The sequence below is a fragment of the Eubalaena glacialis genome, chromosome 1, assembly GCF_028564815.1.
Source record: "Eubalaena glacialis isolate mEubGla1 chromosome 1, mEubGla1.1.hap2.+ XY, whole genome shotgun sequence".
Lineage (NCBI taxonomy): Eukaryota > Metazoa > Chordata > Mammalia > Artiodactyla > Balaenidae > Eubalaena > Eubalaena glacialis.
In genome coordinates this window covers 41,300,850-41,316,138 of record NC_083716.1, presented here as the reverse complement: position 1 = coordinate 41,316,138, position 15,289 = coordinate 41,300,850, and the positions used below count along the sequence as shown (strand labels likewise).

At 36.1% G+C, this 15,289-nt stretch overlaps 1 protein-coding gene across 2 annotated transcripts in view; it reads right to left on the bottom strand.

Moving 5' to 3' along the window:
- Positions 1-15,289, bottom strand: part of PRKG1 (protein kinase cGMP-dependent 1) — a 1,239,224-nt gene that overhangs the window by 18,361 nt on the left and 1,205,574 nt on the right. For both annotated transcript variants that reach the window (XM_061195641.1, XM_061195645.1), the window contains exon 11: positions 147-286. In XM_061195641.1, the coding sequence (XP_061051624.1) occupies positions 147-286 (140 nt within the window). The remainder of the gene's footprint in view (positions 1-146; positions 287-15,289) is intronic.

Below are 15,289 nucleotides of genomic sequence, written 5' to 3'. Positions count from 1 at the left end.
TAGTGTTTTTTTATTTAGAAAAACTTTTTAAAAATCAGATTAAAAAATATGTTTCTTTGTGTGAATCAAATGTGTAACAGTGAGCACAAATGTGGTTGCTTTTCCACTTGGAGTTGGGGACTTGAGCCCTGGGTCAGGGTCTTTACCTCACTATGAAATCGGAATGAGCCCCCTGCATGATCTGCTTCTCCGAGCGGATGTGCTCCTGCTGTCTCGTATCCACGATGTGGCGTTTCTTGAGAATTTTCATTGCAAAGGTTTTGGATTCTTCACTTTTCAATTGGACCTTAAAGAAAGCCGGAAGGGAGCAAGTGAGAAAAAAAAAAAAAAAACCCACAGAGTTAATATAAAACAGAATGCATTCTTAGCCCCAAATTAACAGGTGCATGGAGCACTGAAATGACACCCCAAACACCACCTGTATCACAGTAAAGCCTTGCTGGAGCTGGGTTTGAAATCCAGGGCTCACAGCTATTGCCCAATCTCATTCCACTGGAACTGATGCATTTTCACTAACTGGATTGCCAATTAGTTTTGTGCCCACTGGGATTAGAAGAGGGAAAGTGTATTTGATTCTCATTGTATTATTTCATTTCATTTCAGATAATGTGTTTGAGTATACTTTACAGTTTTTCTCCTTCAGTCAGAAAAGTAAAAATAAAAACAAATTCCTTCTCCAGTTTTACTTCGAGTGTGGAAAAAGTAGGACCATACGGTCCTACACACTTTTCCTCTTTTTAGTCCTAATCCCCAAACGTTTCTAGAGTTATTTAATTCAGTGATAGACCCTTGTCTCTGTTGAGACTGAAAATTTATGTACTGTTATTTCTTCTTTTTATCTCACAGTCTTTCCCTTCCTTCCAGTTTAAAAAAAAAAAAGATAGTAACAAGATTTCTTTCTAAAGACTTTGGAAACTACTTTTCTTTTCCTCTCAAATAGGCATGATGGCTTTAATCCTGTCCGACCTCAAATAGGCATGATGGCTTTAATCCTGTCTGACCTTAAACCTTACTCCTTAGTTATACTAACTGGGAGACCTAAGCTGAGCCTTGATGTCCCCAATGCTTCCAAGCCCCTGTCGCAGCCCCACATGGCTCTCGGTGGCTCTGGAGAGAGCTTGGGTCCTCCAGATGCCATTCCTCAGACAGGCTGCTGGGCTGTGTTCACTGTTTTACACAATATTTCAACAAGGTGACTTGCAAGGAAAAGAAGAGAGATAACTGAGCTAATCACTTAATGGCAATATAAAAGCGTTACCACTGAGTGTTCTCAAACCACAGAATTCTCAAGATAATACCAAACAGCCCATGTTTTTCTGAACTAATGAAAGCCTTGGAGAAATAACATGATAAGCTGTTTCTGCTTTTCAGCTGAAGTGTGGCTGTCCCCTCTTTAGTTGTGAATTGTTTACTGCTTTAGCTGCAGGGATAGTGAAGGTCTTAAGTGTCTTGCTCATGTACACATGGACAGACTGAATTCCACTGAGAGAAGATTAATGTGTCAAGCTCTTTAGAAGAAAACACAAGGACACTTCAAATAAATAGGCCTCAGTTTGCTGCCAGCACTTGAGAATCTATATGACAGGTTAGAGGGGAAAATGGATATTTGAAAACGCCTTAAACAGCTAAAGGCCCTCTACTCCATTTGTGAAACTCTTTGAGATGACAGATTAGTGTGATACAAATGACGTCAGTTATAGTTCATAATAAAATACAAAAATGTGAAAACCCACTTCTAAAAGAAATCTGGATAAGAAAGATGACATGAAAAATGAGCTGTGTCAGAGTACTAACACTCAGAGGAGAAGAAATCAGATCATATTCCCTCTTCAGAGTCTTACCCAGGTAAATGACTGAAAAGTAGATCACACACCTAATGTACAAATTATTCTCTTTAGAGATGGTAACACACATTTTAACTTGTGCACAGGTTGGGAGGAAAGAACCCTGGCTTTATGGTAACAGGTCTGGACTTAAATCCTGACTCCACTTAAGGCCTCTCTCAGTGCTCTTAGGCAGTTGAGTAACTGCTCTGAGGCCCAGTTCTTGCTGAGGATAACGCCACCTACTGTATGGAGTTATTGGGACCTTAAATGAGAAAGTGCCACCGCATGGGCATTCAGTGATGGTCTCTCTACATGTACCTTGGGTAGATCAAATGTTATCTTTAAAACAAAGCCAGATCATGTCACTTCTCTGTTCCAAACACTGCAGTGGCTTCCCATCTCACTCATGGTAAAGACAAAGCCGTCACACAGTCCGACAAGGCCCGACATTATCTGAACCCCCATTCCCTGTAAGCCTCACTTCCTCCTTGCTCACTGTGCTCAGGTCACACTGGCCATCTTGCTGCTCCTTGAGCATAACAGCAAGCTCTTGCTTCAGGCCATTCGCACATGCTATTCTTCTGCCTGAATATTCTCTCACAGTTATCCTCAGGGCTTGCCCTCTCAGTTCCCTAAATTCTCTGCTCAAATGTTTCCTAATCAGAAAGTCTCTCCTCACACCAGTCTACATAAAAGAGTAATCACCTACTTCTCCCTTCCCTTTTTTAGTGTTCTCTATAGCTCTTATCACAAGCTAATGCACCAAATATTTATTCTGATTACTTGTTTAGTATCTGTCTCTTTTCACCAGTCTGTAAGCAACCCAAGACTGGGGATTTTTTTGTCCACTGTGCCTGACAAAGGATAAATGCTCATTAAATATTTGTTGACTAAATGAATCAAAGAAAGAATGACATAAGCCATGATGACTTATCACTGGCAAAGCCACAAAGAGAGCTGGTATCTCAGCTCCATACTGTGTATCTCTGAGGTTAACAGGATAAAAACAAGGGAAGCTATAAATGACAAGTATGTAGCATTTGCTCTTTTTCTTCTTTCCAAAACTGCCATTATTCATAAAAAAGGAAGAAAAGATTTCTAAATGCTGATGCTTCACAGGAAATATACATGCCAAATATCTATGTGATACAGCTCTGAATTTTCAGTTGTTATATTTACAAGATGTTTTCTTAACCTTGCTTTTCCTTGAATGACTAAAATGTGATATTATTCCCAAAAAGCCTACTATATTAATAACATCATCTCTAGGATAATGTCAACTGGGTCTTGGGGACAGTTATCCATCTACATCTAAATACAAAATAAATTTATGAAGAGACAAAAAGAAATGTGTTCACTGATATGTTAACAATGGTTTTCTCTTAGGGAGATTTTTAGTTGATTTAGCTCTTTTTAACTTTTTTGAATTGCTCAATTTTTGTACAATTAGCATATCTCACTTTTATGGTAAGTAAAAATAATGACTCTGGTCATGGAAAAAAAATTTTTAAGTCTCTTTTAAATCAGAATAGCTATTTTTTATTGTCTGACTCTCTCAAAGGATTCTGGTTCAGTGGAAACCACTCTATTAGAATTCCATGTATGCAAAGACCTTGAGAAGTTCTGTATAGGATAGCAACCTATTCAAGTTCGGGCTGAGCCACACTATTCATCTCCTTAAAGTACGTGCCATAATTTTTTCTTTCAATATAAACTCTCAGTGTAAGTTACAGCAATTTGTATTTCGAGAGCCTAAGCTATTATGCTTTATTATGAAAGTGTTTTCACAAAACTAATCCATGAAAAATTTTAAGGTGAAATTTAGTTTGCTTTTTATTTGTCCTATTGCTCAAATTAATTATACCAAGTCCACTTGTGCCAATTTGAGATGATGATGATTTTGTAGCAGGTCAGCTAGAGATATGACATAAATGTTGAGTGTGAACAGAGGAAGGCAAAAGAGGAGGAAAGGAATACATTTCTTCTTCCTGCTCAGGAATCCTTCCCAGCCTGGTTGGTTAGGCATGATTCCCAGGTTTGTCTTTGCAGACTATCCTAACCCCATCTAGATGTACAGGCTAATGCACTGGTTGAGAATGTGAGCTTTGAAATTTGACTACCTTTGTTTAAATCTCAACCTTTTTTTTTTTGATTGTGATCTTGGACAAATTTCTGAAGCTCTGTCTTTGTTTCCTCATCTGTAATATGTGGATAATTCTCTTAGGTTATCTGTGAACACGAAATAAAAGGGCCTATATATCAAACACAGTGTCTGGAACAGAGAACACATTCAGTTAGTTGCCTTTATTCTTTTGTGCTTCTTAGTTTAATGGTCTCTTCAGGCCAAAGCAATTTTCTCAAAATATGATCCACCACAGGATGAATGCCACTTTGTACCCATTCCTACTCCCACCCCATCCACTTCAGTTCTACCAAGGGAATAGTAGAGGTTTGAGAAGCTACATCTAAAAGATTGCTGGCCCTTGTACCATACTGGTTTCACTCTCAAGACTTCTAGAAAGGAGACATGAATGAGAAAATGCTAATACTCAATATATTTCTTCTATTTTTTATAAGTAATGCTATGTGCTATATCAGAAATTAAAATTGGAAAAAGTTTCATTTACAGTAAAATGTTGCTTCAGTGTGAATCACTGTGTTGCCATTTGAAGGAATGTATCCTTGAGCAAAGTGAATCTTAATGTGGGAATTTTTGACAAAGATTTTGACACGTTCTTAACTATCAGGTTCTAGCTGGTGCCCAAATAATACTGACCTGAAGATGAGAGGCAATGCCACCAGCATTTTGAAGAGCTTTGAAGACACAATTGCTGGCTGTATTTAAATACATGCTTTCTTTTATCTGGGGCAGGCACTTGCTTTATAAAGGCTTGTCTCCTGTTGGACCTAATTCTTTGCTCTTGCGAGGAAGGAGGGTTATGATCAGAGCAAGGTTAAAACTAGCTCAGTGCCAATGACTGGGAGCTGGTCCTTAGAATCTGTTTGTCCATTCATCTATTTAACTTTTTATTAACAGTTCATAGTTTATTTTGCACTGCAGATATCTTTTCATTATTTTGGAAGGAAATGAATTTCTGAACTATACTGTAATTAAAATGATTTATTAAATATAAGCTTTGAACTGTCAATATCACTTGGCCTATTATTATGCAAAATTCCTTTATAAAGTAGTTCAAATTACAGTTCCATGCACAACAGGAAAGGGTGACTCACTTAGATAAGCTAATACTATAGAACAAAGATGATGAAGTGAGCTTAGAAAAGCTTATACAGGGGGAGGTGGCCAAGATGGTAGAGTAGGAAGACCCTGAACTCACATCCTCTAACAGACACACCAAAATTACAACTACTTACAGAGGTACCATCTATGAGAATGACCTGAAGGCTAGCAGAAAAGATTTTCTACAACTAAAGACATAAAGAAGGAACTACCATGAGACGGGAAGGAGGGACAGAAACGCAATATTGTCAGGACCCACACCCTTGGGTCAGCAACTCACAAATAGGAGGAATATCACAATCATAGAAGTCCTCTCCAAGGAGCGAGGGGTCCAAGTCCCGTATTGGACTCCCTGGCCTGTGGGTCCTACACCTGCAATATGAGCCCCTATAACGTCTGGCTTTGAAAACCAGGGAGGTTTGTGTTTGGGAGAGCAGGAGGGCTTTAGGAAACAGAGACTTCACTCTTAAAGGGCGTGCACAAAATCTCACACACTCCAAGTCCCAGTAGTTTGAAAGGACCCTAGATCAGACCCACTTACTAATCTTAGAGAGCCTCTGGAGAGGCAGGGGGCAAGTAGGAGCACCCTTGGTGATGAAGACACTGGCAGCAGCCATTTTAGGGGGCTCGTTCTACCATGTGGACACAGGTGCTGGCAACTGCGACTTTGGAATCCTCTCTCTATCCTGTTAGTGCTGGGTACTCGGCACCAGCCCCAGGCTGGCACCTGCCCCAAGATGCACCCTGCCTCTCTGGCCCAGGTCATGCATACTGCTGTGTGGGGACTCAGCCCCACCACCAGTGGACTAGCACCAACTATGCAGGCAGCCTACCCTCCAGTGGGGCCTGCAGCCACTGCATGACGTATAGCCTTGGAGCCAACTGGCCTGGGTGGGGCAAGCCTGCTTACCAGCGCACCCATAGTAGTCAGCCCTACAACAACAGGAGCGTGCAAATGGCCCACAGAGGGGCCTCCCCTAGAGCATACAGCTCTGCTAACCAGAGGGGAGTGTACTGCTGGGACACATAGGCTATCTCCCACATAAGGACACTTCTCCAAGATCAGAAAATATAATTAACATACCTAATAAACAGAACTAAAACCAGAGACTTAGGCAAAATAAGGAGAAAGAGGGATATGTTCTGAACAAAGGAAAAAGACAAAACCTAAGAAAAAGAACTAAATGAAGTGCAGATAAGCACTCTACCCAGTAAAGAGTTCAAGATAATGATCATAAAAATGCCCACTGAACTTGGGAGAAGAATGGATAAACACAGAATTTCAACAAAGAGTTAGGAGATATAAAGAGAACCAAACAGAGCTGAAGAACACATTAAGTGAAATGAAAAATACACTAGAAGGAATCAAAGGTAGATTAGATGATACGGAGGAATGGATAAGTGATCTAAAAGACAGAGTAGTGGAAATCACCCAAGCTGAACAGAAAAATGAAAAAAAAGGATTAAAAAAAATAAGGATATTTTGAGGCCTCTGAGACAACATTGAGTGTACTAACATTCACATTATAGGAGTCCCAAAAGCAGAAGAGAGAAAGGGACAGAGAACTTACTTGAAGAGATAATAGTCAAAAATATCCCTTAGGGAAGGAAACTTAGGGAAGGAAACACATTCAGGTTCAGAAAGCACAGAGTCCCAAACAAGATCCACCCAAAGAGGTCCACACCAAGACACATTATAATTAAAACAGCAAAAACTAAAGATAAAGAGAGAATCTTAAAAGCATCAAGAAAAAAGAAAATAGTTATGTACAAGAGAAATCCCATAAGGTATCAGCTGACTTTTGAGCAGAAACTTTGCAGTCCAAAAGGGAGTGGCACAATATATTTAAAGTGATGAAAGGAAAAAAACCTACAACCACGAATACTCTACCCAGCAAGGTTATCATTCAGATTTGAAAGAGATAAAGAGTTTTACAGACAAGCAAAACCTAAGAGTTCAGCACCACAAAAAACAGCTTTACAAGAAATGTTAAAGGAACTTCTCTAGGCAGTAAAGAAAAGGCCATAATTAGAAATATAAAAATTATAAAAAAAAATCTCACTGGTAAAGGCAATAGATCAACTACTTACAAAGTTAGCAGGAAGGTTAAAAGACAAAAGTAGTAAAATTATCTATATTCACAGTAAGTAGTTAAGGGATACACACAAAAAAGAAACAAAATATGACGTCAAAAAATTAGGCAGGGGGAAGTAAAAATGTAGAGTTAAAATGTGCTTGACCTTGAGCTCATCAATGTAAAATATTACTATAATAATATATATGTTGTTATATATGAACCTCATGGGAGCCACAAAGCAAAAACCTGGAATAGATACACACACAAAAAGAGAGAAAAAAAATCCAAACATAACAGTAAAGATTGTCATCAAATCACAAGGAAAAAGAGCAAAAGAAAAAGAGAGGAACAAAAAAGAACTACAGAAACAACCAGAAAACAATTAACAAAATGACGATAAGCACATACCTATCAATAATTACATTAAATGTAAATGGACTAAATGCTTCAATCAAAAGGCATAGAATAGCTGAATGGATACAAAACCAAGATCCATTTATATGCTGCCTACAAAAGACTCACTTCAGATCTAAAGACACACACAGACTGAAAGGGAGTGGATTGAAAAAGATATTCCATGCAAATGCAGATAAAAGAAAGCCAGGGTAGCAATACTTAATATCAGACAAAATATACTTTAAAACAAAGACTATAACAAGAGACAAAGAAGGGCATTATGTAATGATAAAGGGATCAAGCCAAAAAGAAGATAAAACAATTGCAAATATATATACACCCAACTTAGGAGCACCTAAATACATTAAGCAAATATTAACAGCTGTAAAGGGAGAAATTGACAGTAATACAATAACAGAAGGGAACTTTAACACCCAACTTATATCAATGGACAGATCAGACAGAAAATCAGTAAGGAAACACTGGCCTTAAATGACATATTAGACCATATGGACTTAATATATACAACATTTCTTCCAAAAACAGCAAAATACATGTTCTTTTCAAGTGCACATGGAACAAATATCCAGGATAGATTACATCCTAGGCCCCCAAACAAGTCTCAATAAATTTAAGAAGACTAAAATCATATCAAGCATCTTTTCTAACCACAATGGTGTGAAACTAGAAGTTAACTGAAAGAAAATAACTGCAAGAAACACAAACATGTGGAGTCTAAAAAACATGCTACTAAACAACCATTGGGTCACTAAAGAAATTAAAGAGGAAATCAAAAAAATACCTGGAAACAAATAAGAATGGAAAAACAACAATCCATAATCTATGGGATGCATAAAAGCATTTCTAGGGTAAAATTTAAAGTCATACAAGCCTACCTCAGAAAACAAGAAAAAATCTCAAATAAAAACATGTAACCTTATACTGAAAGGAACTAGAAAAAGAAAAACAAACAAACCCAAAAGTTAGTAGAAGGGGAAAAAAAATACATATGAGAACAGAAATAAATAAAATAGAGACAAAAAAAAAGAAACTATCAATGAAACTAAGAGCTGGTTCTTTTAAAAGATAAACTGTGAGCAAGACTTATCAAGTTAAACAGAGAGCCCAAAAATAAAATCAGAAATTAAAGAGGAGAAGTTACAAGCAACACTGCAGAAACACAAAGGGTCATAAGAGATTACTATGAACAATTATATGGTAATAAAATGGACAACCTAGTAGAAATGGATAAATCCCTAGAAAGATACAATATCCCCAAACTGAATCAGGAAGAAATAGAAAATGTGATCAAACAATACCAGTAATGAAATTGAATCAATAATAGTAGTAGTAGTAGTAGTAGTAATAATAATAATAATAATAAATAACTCCCAACAAACATGAGTCCAGGACCAGATGGCTTTAGAGGTGAATTCTAGAAGACATTTAAATAAGACTTAATACCTATATTTTTCAAACTACTGCCGAAAATTAAAGAGAAAAAAATGTTTCAGAACTCATTCTACCAGGCCAGCATCACCCTGATACCAAAACCAGAAAAAGATACCACAATAAAAGAAAATTACAGGCTAAATATCACTGGTGAATATAGATGCAAAAACCCTCAACAAAAATATTAGCAAACCAAACTCAGCAATACATTAAAATGATCATAAACCATTATCAAATGGGATTGATCCCAAGGATGCAAGAATGGTTAATGTCTGCAAGTCAATCAATATGATACTCCGCATTAACAAATTGAAAAATATCATCTCAATAGACGCAAAAAAATCTTGTGACAAAATTCAACATTGATATATAATGAAAACTCTCAGCAAAGTGGGAATAGTGGAAAAATACCGCAATATAATAAAGGCCATACATGACATAGCCACAGCCAACATCATATCCAACAGTGAAACGCTAAAAGCATTTTCTTTAAGGTTAGGAACAAGACAAGGATGCCCACTCTCACCACTTTTATTAAACATAGTACTGAAAGTCCTAGCTATAGCAATCAGGCAGGAAAAAGAAATAAAAGGAATCCAAATGGGAAAGAAGCAGTAAAACTGTCACTGTTTGCAGATGATATTATATATAGAAAATCCTAAAGACATCACCAAAAAAACTATTAAAACTTGTAAATAAATTTGGTAAAGTTTCACAATACAAAATTAATATACAGGAATCTGTTGGATTTCTATACACTATCTGATAGTTCAGATATCAGAACTATCAGAAAGATAAATTAAGAAAACAATCCCATTTATAACTGCATGGAAAAAATACCTAGGAATAAATCTAACCAAAGAGGTAAATAATTGTACCCTGAAAGCTAGAAGACATTAATGAAAGAAATTGAAGATGACAAAAACAATAAGAAAGCTATTCCACGCTCATGAATTGGAAGAATCAATGTTGTTATAATACTCGTACTACCCAAGGCAATCTACAGGTTCAATGCAATCCCTAGCAAAAGGCATTTTTCCCAGAACTAGAACAAACAATACTAAAATTTGTATGGAAACAAAAAAGACCCTGAGTAACCAAGGCAATCTTGAGAAAGAAGAACAAACTTGCAGGGGGGGATCATGTGCTCTGATTTCAAACTATACTGCAAAGCTACAGTAATCAAAACAGTAGGTACTGGCACAAAAACAGACACAGAGATCAATGGAACAGAATAGAATGTCCAGAAATGAACCCATGCTTATATGGTCAATTGATCTACAACAAAAGAAGCAAGGATATACATTGGGGAAAAGATAGGCTTTCCAATAAATGGTGCTGGAAATACTAAACAGCTACATGCAAAAGAATCAAACTGACAACTTTCTCATACCATATACAAAAAATAAACTCAAAATAGATTAAAGACTTAAATATGAGTCCTGAAACTATAAAACTCCTAGAAGAAAACATAAGGAGTAGGCTCTTTGACATCAGTGTTAGCAATATATTTCTCAATATGTCTCCTCAGGGAATGGAAACAAAAGCAAAAATAAACAAATTGGCTATACCAAACCAAAAATCTGTTGCACAGTGAAGGAAACTATCAACAAAACAAAAAGTCGGCCTATTGAATGGAAGAAATATTTGCAAACATCACATCAATAAGGAGTTAATATCCAAAATATACAAAGAAACCATAAAACTCAACATCAAAAAAACCCCAAACAATCCAATTAAAAAATGGGCAGAGGAACTGAATAGACATTTGTCCAAAGAAGACATACAGATGGCCAACAGACACTTGAAAAGATGCTCAACATCACTAATCATCAAGGAGATGCAAATCAAAACCACAATGAAAATCCACCTCACACCTGTCAGAATGGCTATCATCAAAGATACAACAAATAACAAATGTTGGTGAGGATGTGGAGAAAAGGGAACCCTCATGCACTGTTGGTGGGATTGTAAATTGGTATATATAGCCGCTGTGGAAAGAGTATGGAGGTTCCTATAAAAAATTAAAAATAGAACTGCCATATGATCCAGCAATTTCACTTCTGGGTATTTACTCAAAAAACCCCAAAACACTAATTCCAAAAGATATATACATCCCAATGTTCATAGCAGCATTATGTACAATAGCCAAGATATGGAAGCAACCTAAGTGCCCATCAATAGACAAATGGATAAAGAAGATGTGGTGTGTGTGTTTTATATAAAATAAAATATTACTCAGCCATAAAAAAATGAAATCTTGCCATTTGCAACAACATGGATGGATCTAGAGGGTAGTATGCTAAGTGAAATGTCAGACAGAGAAAGAGAAATACTATATGATCTCACTTATATGTGGAATCTAAAAGCAAACCAAACAAACAAAACTAAATGAAAAGAGACTCATAGACACAGAAAACAAATGTGTGGTTGCCAGAGGGGAAGTAAGTGGGGGTGGTAAAATCGGTGAAGGGGATGAAGAGGTACAAACATCCAGTTATAAAATAAGTCAGAGGGATGTAACATACAGCATAAGGAACATGATCAATAATATTGTAATAACTGTATGGGGACAGATGATTACTAGGCTTAACTGCAGTGATCATTTCATAATGTATGCAAATATCAAATCACTATGTAGTATACCTGAAACTAACATAATATTGTACATCAACTATATTTCAAGAAAAGAAAAGAAAAGCTTACACAGGAAACCTGGGTTCTAGTCCTAGATCTTTCACTAATAGGTTTGTTTAGTCATATAATCTTACTGGGCCTCAGGCCACCTCTCAGAAAATGAAGGGCCAAACTAAATTACATCTTAAGGGTTCCTTCCAGCCAGAAGGTTCTATGAACCTGAAATTTGACATAATAAATATGCATTTTGAAAGCATGTTAATTATATTTAACCTTATGGAAACAGCCCAACAAACCTGTGGCAATAGCTTGGGCCAAAGGATAAAGGGGGAATTACCCAAGTAACACAAAGGTAGCATAAGGAAGCATGATGATTCACTCTGGAAGCATGACCCTGAGTTTACAGCACATGCATATTCTCCTGGGATGTGGAGGTTTTATTTGCTCTGTTCTCTCAACCCCAACACGTAAAGGGGATCTGCTTCTTAACTGTTGTATTTTCTGTGTTACTAATTGTCAAAAAACATGCATTGGATAGAAATAGTAGTAGCTTTCCCAAGAAGAGCATTAAAACAGACTCCAAGGCATAAGGAAATCTAGGCAGAGTCATCCTAATTGTAATAGCTGGACAACAGCAAAATAGGAATGGCAAATATTTTCTCTAAACAAACCAGCACACAATTTCATCAGGCAATCCATGTTACATGGGATGGCATACAATCATTTCTTTATTTTGGGCTGTCTTTAAACAGGGAGGAAATAGATTTCTAAGGAACCCAGGAACAATGTGGCCATGGTCTGTATTGTAAAATTTAAGTAGCTCACATTTAATCCAAATTGAGGTAATTTACGGAATTCATGACAAGGTCTATAGTGAAAAGAAAAGTTCTATAAGTGAAGATGGAAAGAAGGAGGGAGGGAGGAAGGAAGGAAGGAAGGAAGGCAGGCAGGCAGGCAGGCAGGCAGGCGGGGGGAGGGAGGGAATAAAGGAAGGAAGGGAAGGAAAGAAAGAGAAAGAAAACCCTAGACTGAGAAAAATGTATAGGTCCTATTCTATAAGATAAACTGTGCCAAACTGTGGGAGTATGCTTTTCTCTACTCTGGTTACAGTTCTCAACCTGATTCACCGAAAGAGGTAAAAGACCCATAATAAAACTTTAACAACCAAGTAAACCAGCAAGCCAACTATTAGACCCTCTAGATATGCATAAACACTAGGTTGTTCTGTCTCCATCATTTTGCAATACTCCCCTATTGCCAGACAATGCTTCACAGCCTATCAGATACTGGCCTCAAACTCCATGTTCAGGAAACAACTTAAACAGCTCTGTTCTGTAGCAGTTGGGTACAGTAACAAAGCTGAAGTAGGGTATAAAGGAGCCATAAAATCACCATAAACTTCAAAAAGAAAAAAGGCATGAAGTTGCTGTGTATTAAACACCTTTATATTCAGATCCACATTGAACTAAATTTACAATTATACATGTAGAAAATAAAAATATTTAGTGTAAAACAAAGTTTTAGTGTAAGAAAACATGCAGTAAAAAAGGCTAATCTTTAGAGAGAGAGTAAATTAGTAGTTGCTGGAGCTGAGGGTAGGAATGGAGAGTATTTGCAAATGGGCCACAAGGATTCTATTAAAGTGATGGAAATGTTCTAAAACTGGATTGTGGTGGTGATTGTACCATTCTGTGGTAAGTAGATTATACCTCAACAAAGCTTTTAAGGAATTTTAAAATAAGAAAAAGCCAGAAAATATGTGTATCTATATTTTTTAGTTCTTGTCTTTATTGATTGTGAGATAGGTATATTTTTAATTTACATTTTAAGGAACTAAATGTCAGAAATGTTCTTCTTTCTATGCTTATCTTTACCCCTTCAATAAAAGTTCCCCAATTAATCAAAAGTATATTTCATTTTTACTCTAGTTTCTGTAAACTATTAACATTTTTATAAAAAATTTTATTCTTTTTTATGACTTCTCTATTTGCTATTTATTAAAAGTCCTAAATTCAAAGAAGTCCTCATGTCCAAAAAAAAGATGGGATCATGGGTCATTTTAAGCAAAATGTACATAACTATCACAAAATTCTTAAAACTTATCTAGCCAAAATAATACATATTTGCTGGGTAATGTCTTTTATTATTTTAATAATGTACAAACTACAATCATACCCAAGTTCATAATATCTGGAGCCTCATTTTCCTCACTTACGAGAATAAAACCACATTATTTTATAGTCACAGATATTGTAAGACCAAATCAGATAGTGTATGTGAAAGTGCTTTGAAAATTAAAAAGTGCTATGTAAGAATTATCATTATTACCATGACTTCCAAGATATGTGGGAATGCTAATTAAAATGGATACTTATAAATAGTATTTTACTGTTACAATTCATAATTAAATCTGGTTTTAAATTAGTTGTTCCAACCACCCGAATGAAACAGAAGGAATAGGAAAAATTAATGTCTGAATTTAAGGAAGTTTTTCAAAGAGAAAGAAAAAGCAGTGTTATTGCTCTGATGCAAATAACTTTTTTGGACATGACATACTAATGTGTCCAAATATTCAGGAGGAGCCAACTTACTATATTACTGAGAGAAAGTGAAATTTTTTAAGGGCACAGAAAGCTTCTATTCTACAAAGTAGTATTGGACTGTACTCCTCAACATTTCCTAACCAAAAAAAAAGAATTCTTATGTGAGAATTACTTTTCTCTGTGTAATAGTACTATAAAGTTCAGGAAACATTAACCATAATCTTAATTAAAAACTTCTGTTTTCAATCTGTTGTTAAAACCTCTTTTCTCACTAGTTACCCACAGTTTTATTATTTACCTGTCTCTCTTCATTACACAATAATATCACAGATTTCTTTTCCTTAGTCAATGTCTAAAACTTAAAAAAGAACCACGGCATCTGGTTTGTTCCGTAGGATACACAGGGAGGAACATAGGGAACTTGTCACCATCTGCATGATGCACGTCCAAATGACACAGAGAATGCAAAGGATGGACCATGAGTTGAATACGGATGTCAGAGTTGGGAAACTATTCAGCCATGAGCACGGAGGCATGGCCCTGTTGTACGATTTTATAGTTAAGACTTTATGTGTAAAATTTATTTCATAGATAACCACTAAGTTATCTATATTAATGGTGAGGTATATCAATTTCAGAACAAAGAACCTAGAAGAAGTAGCTTTTTAAAATTTATTTTATCATCTATTCTTTTTCATTTGATCCCACTTGCCATTTGCACAAGTGATAATCAAGAGACAGTCTCTCTGCTTTTCATCCTTGTTTTCCTTCCCAGGGTCACCTCAACTTCTTATCAAAATGTCTGTAACGCCATTTTCTCTGTAACTTGCCTTTAGACCTAAAATTCAGTTTTACAGCTAGTGATAAGAAACATAAGGAAATACCTGTATTTTTAAATTCAAATTGAGTTAAAAACATGTGAAGCAATTTTCATAGAGGAAATAGTTTTCATTTTAATTTTTTAAAAAGACATTTAACTTTTAGTTCAGAGGAAGATAAGAAAAAGAACTTCATACTTTTCTGTTTTTAATTACAACATGAACAAAAGTTTGGACTATTTTATAGAAATCATTTGCAAAGGAAAGAGCACTTGTGATTTCCCTTAATAGGGAATTA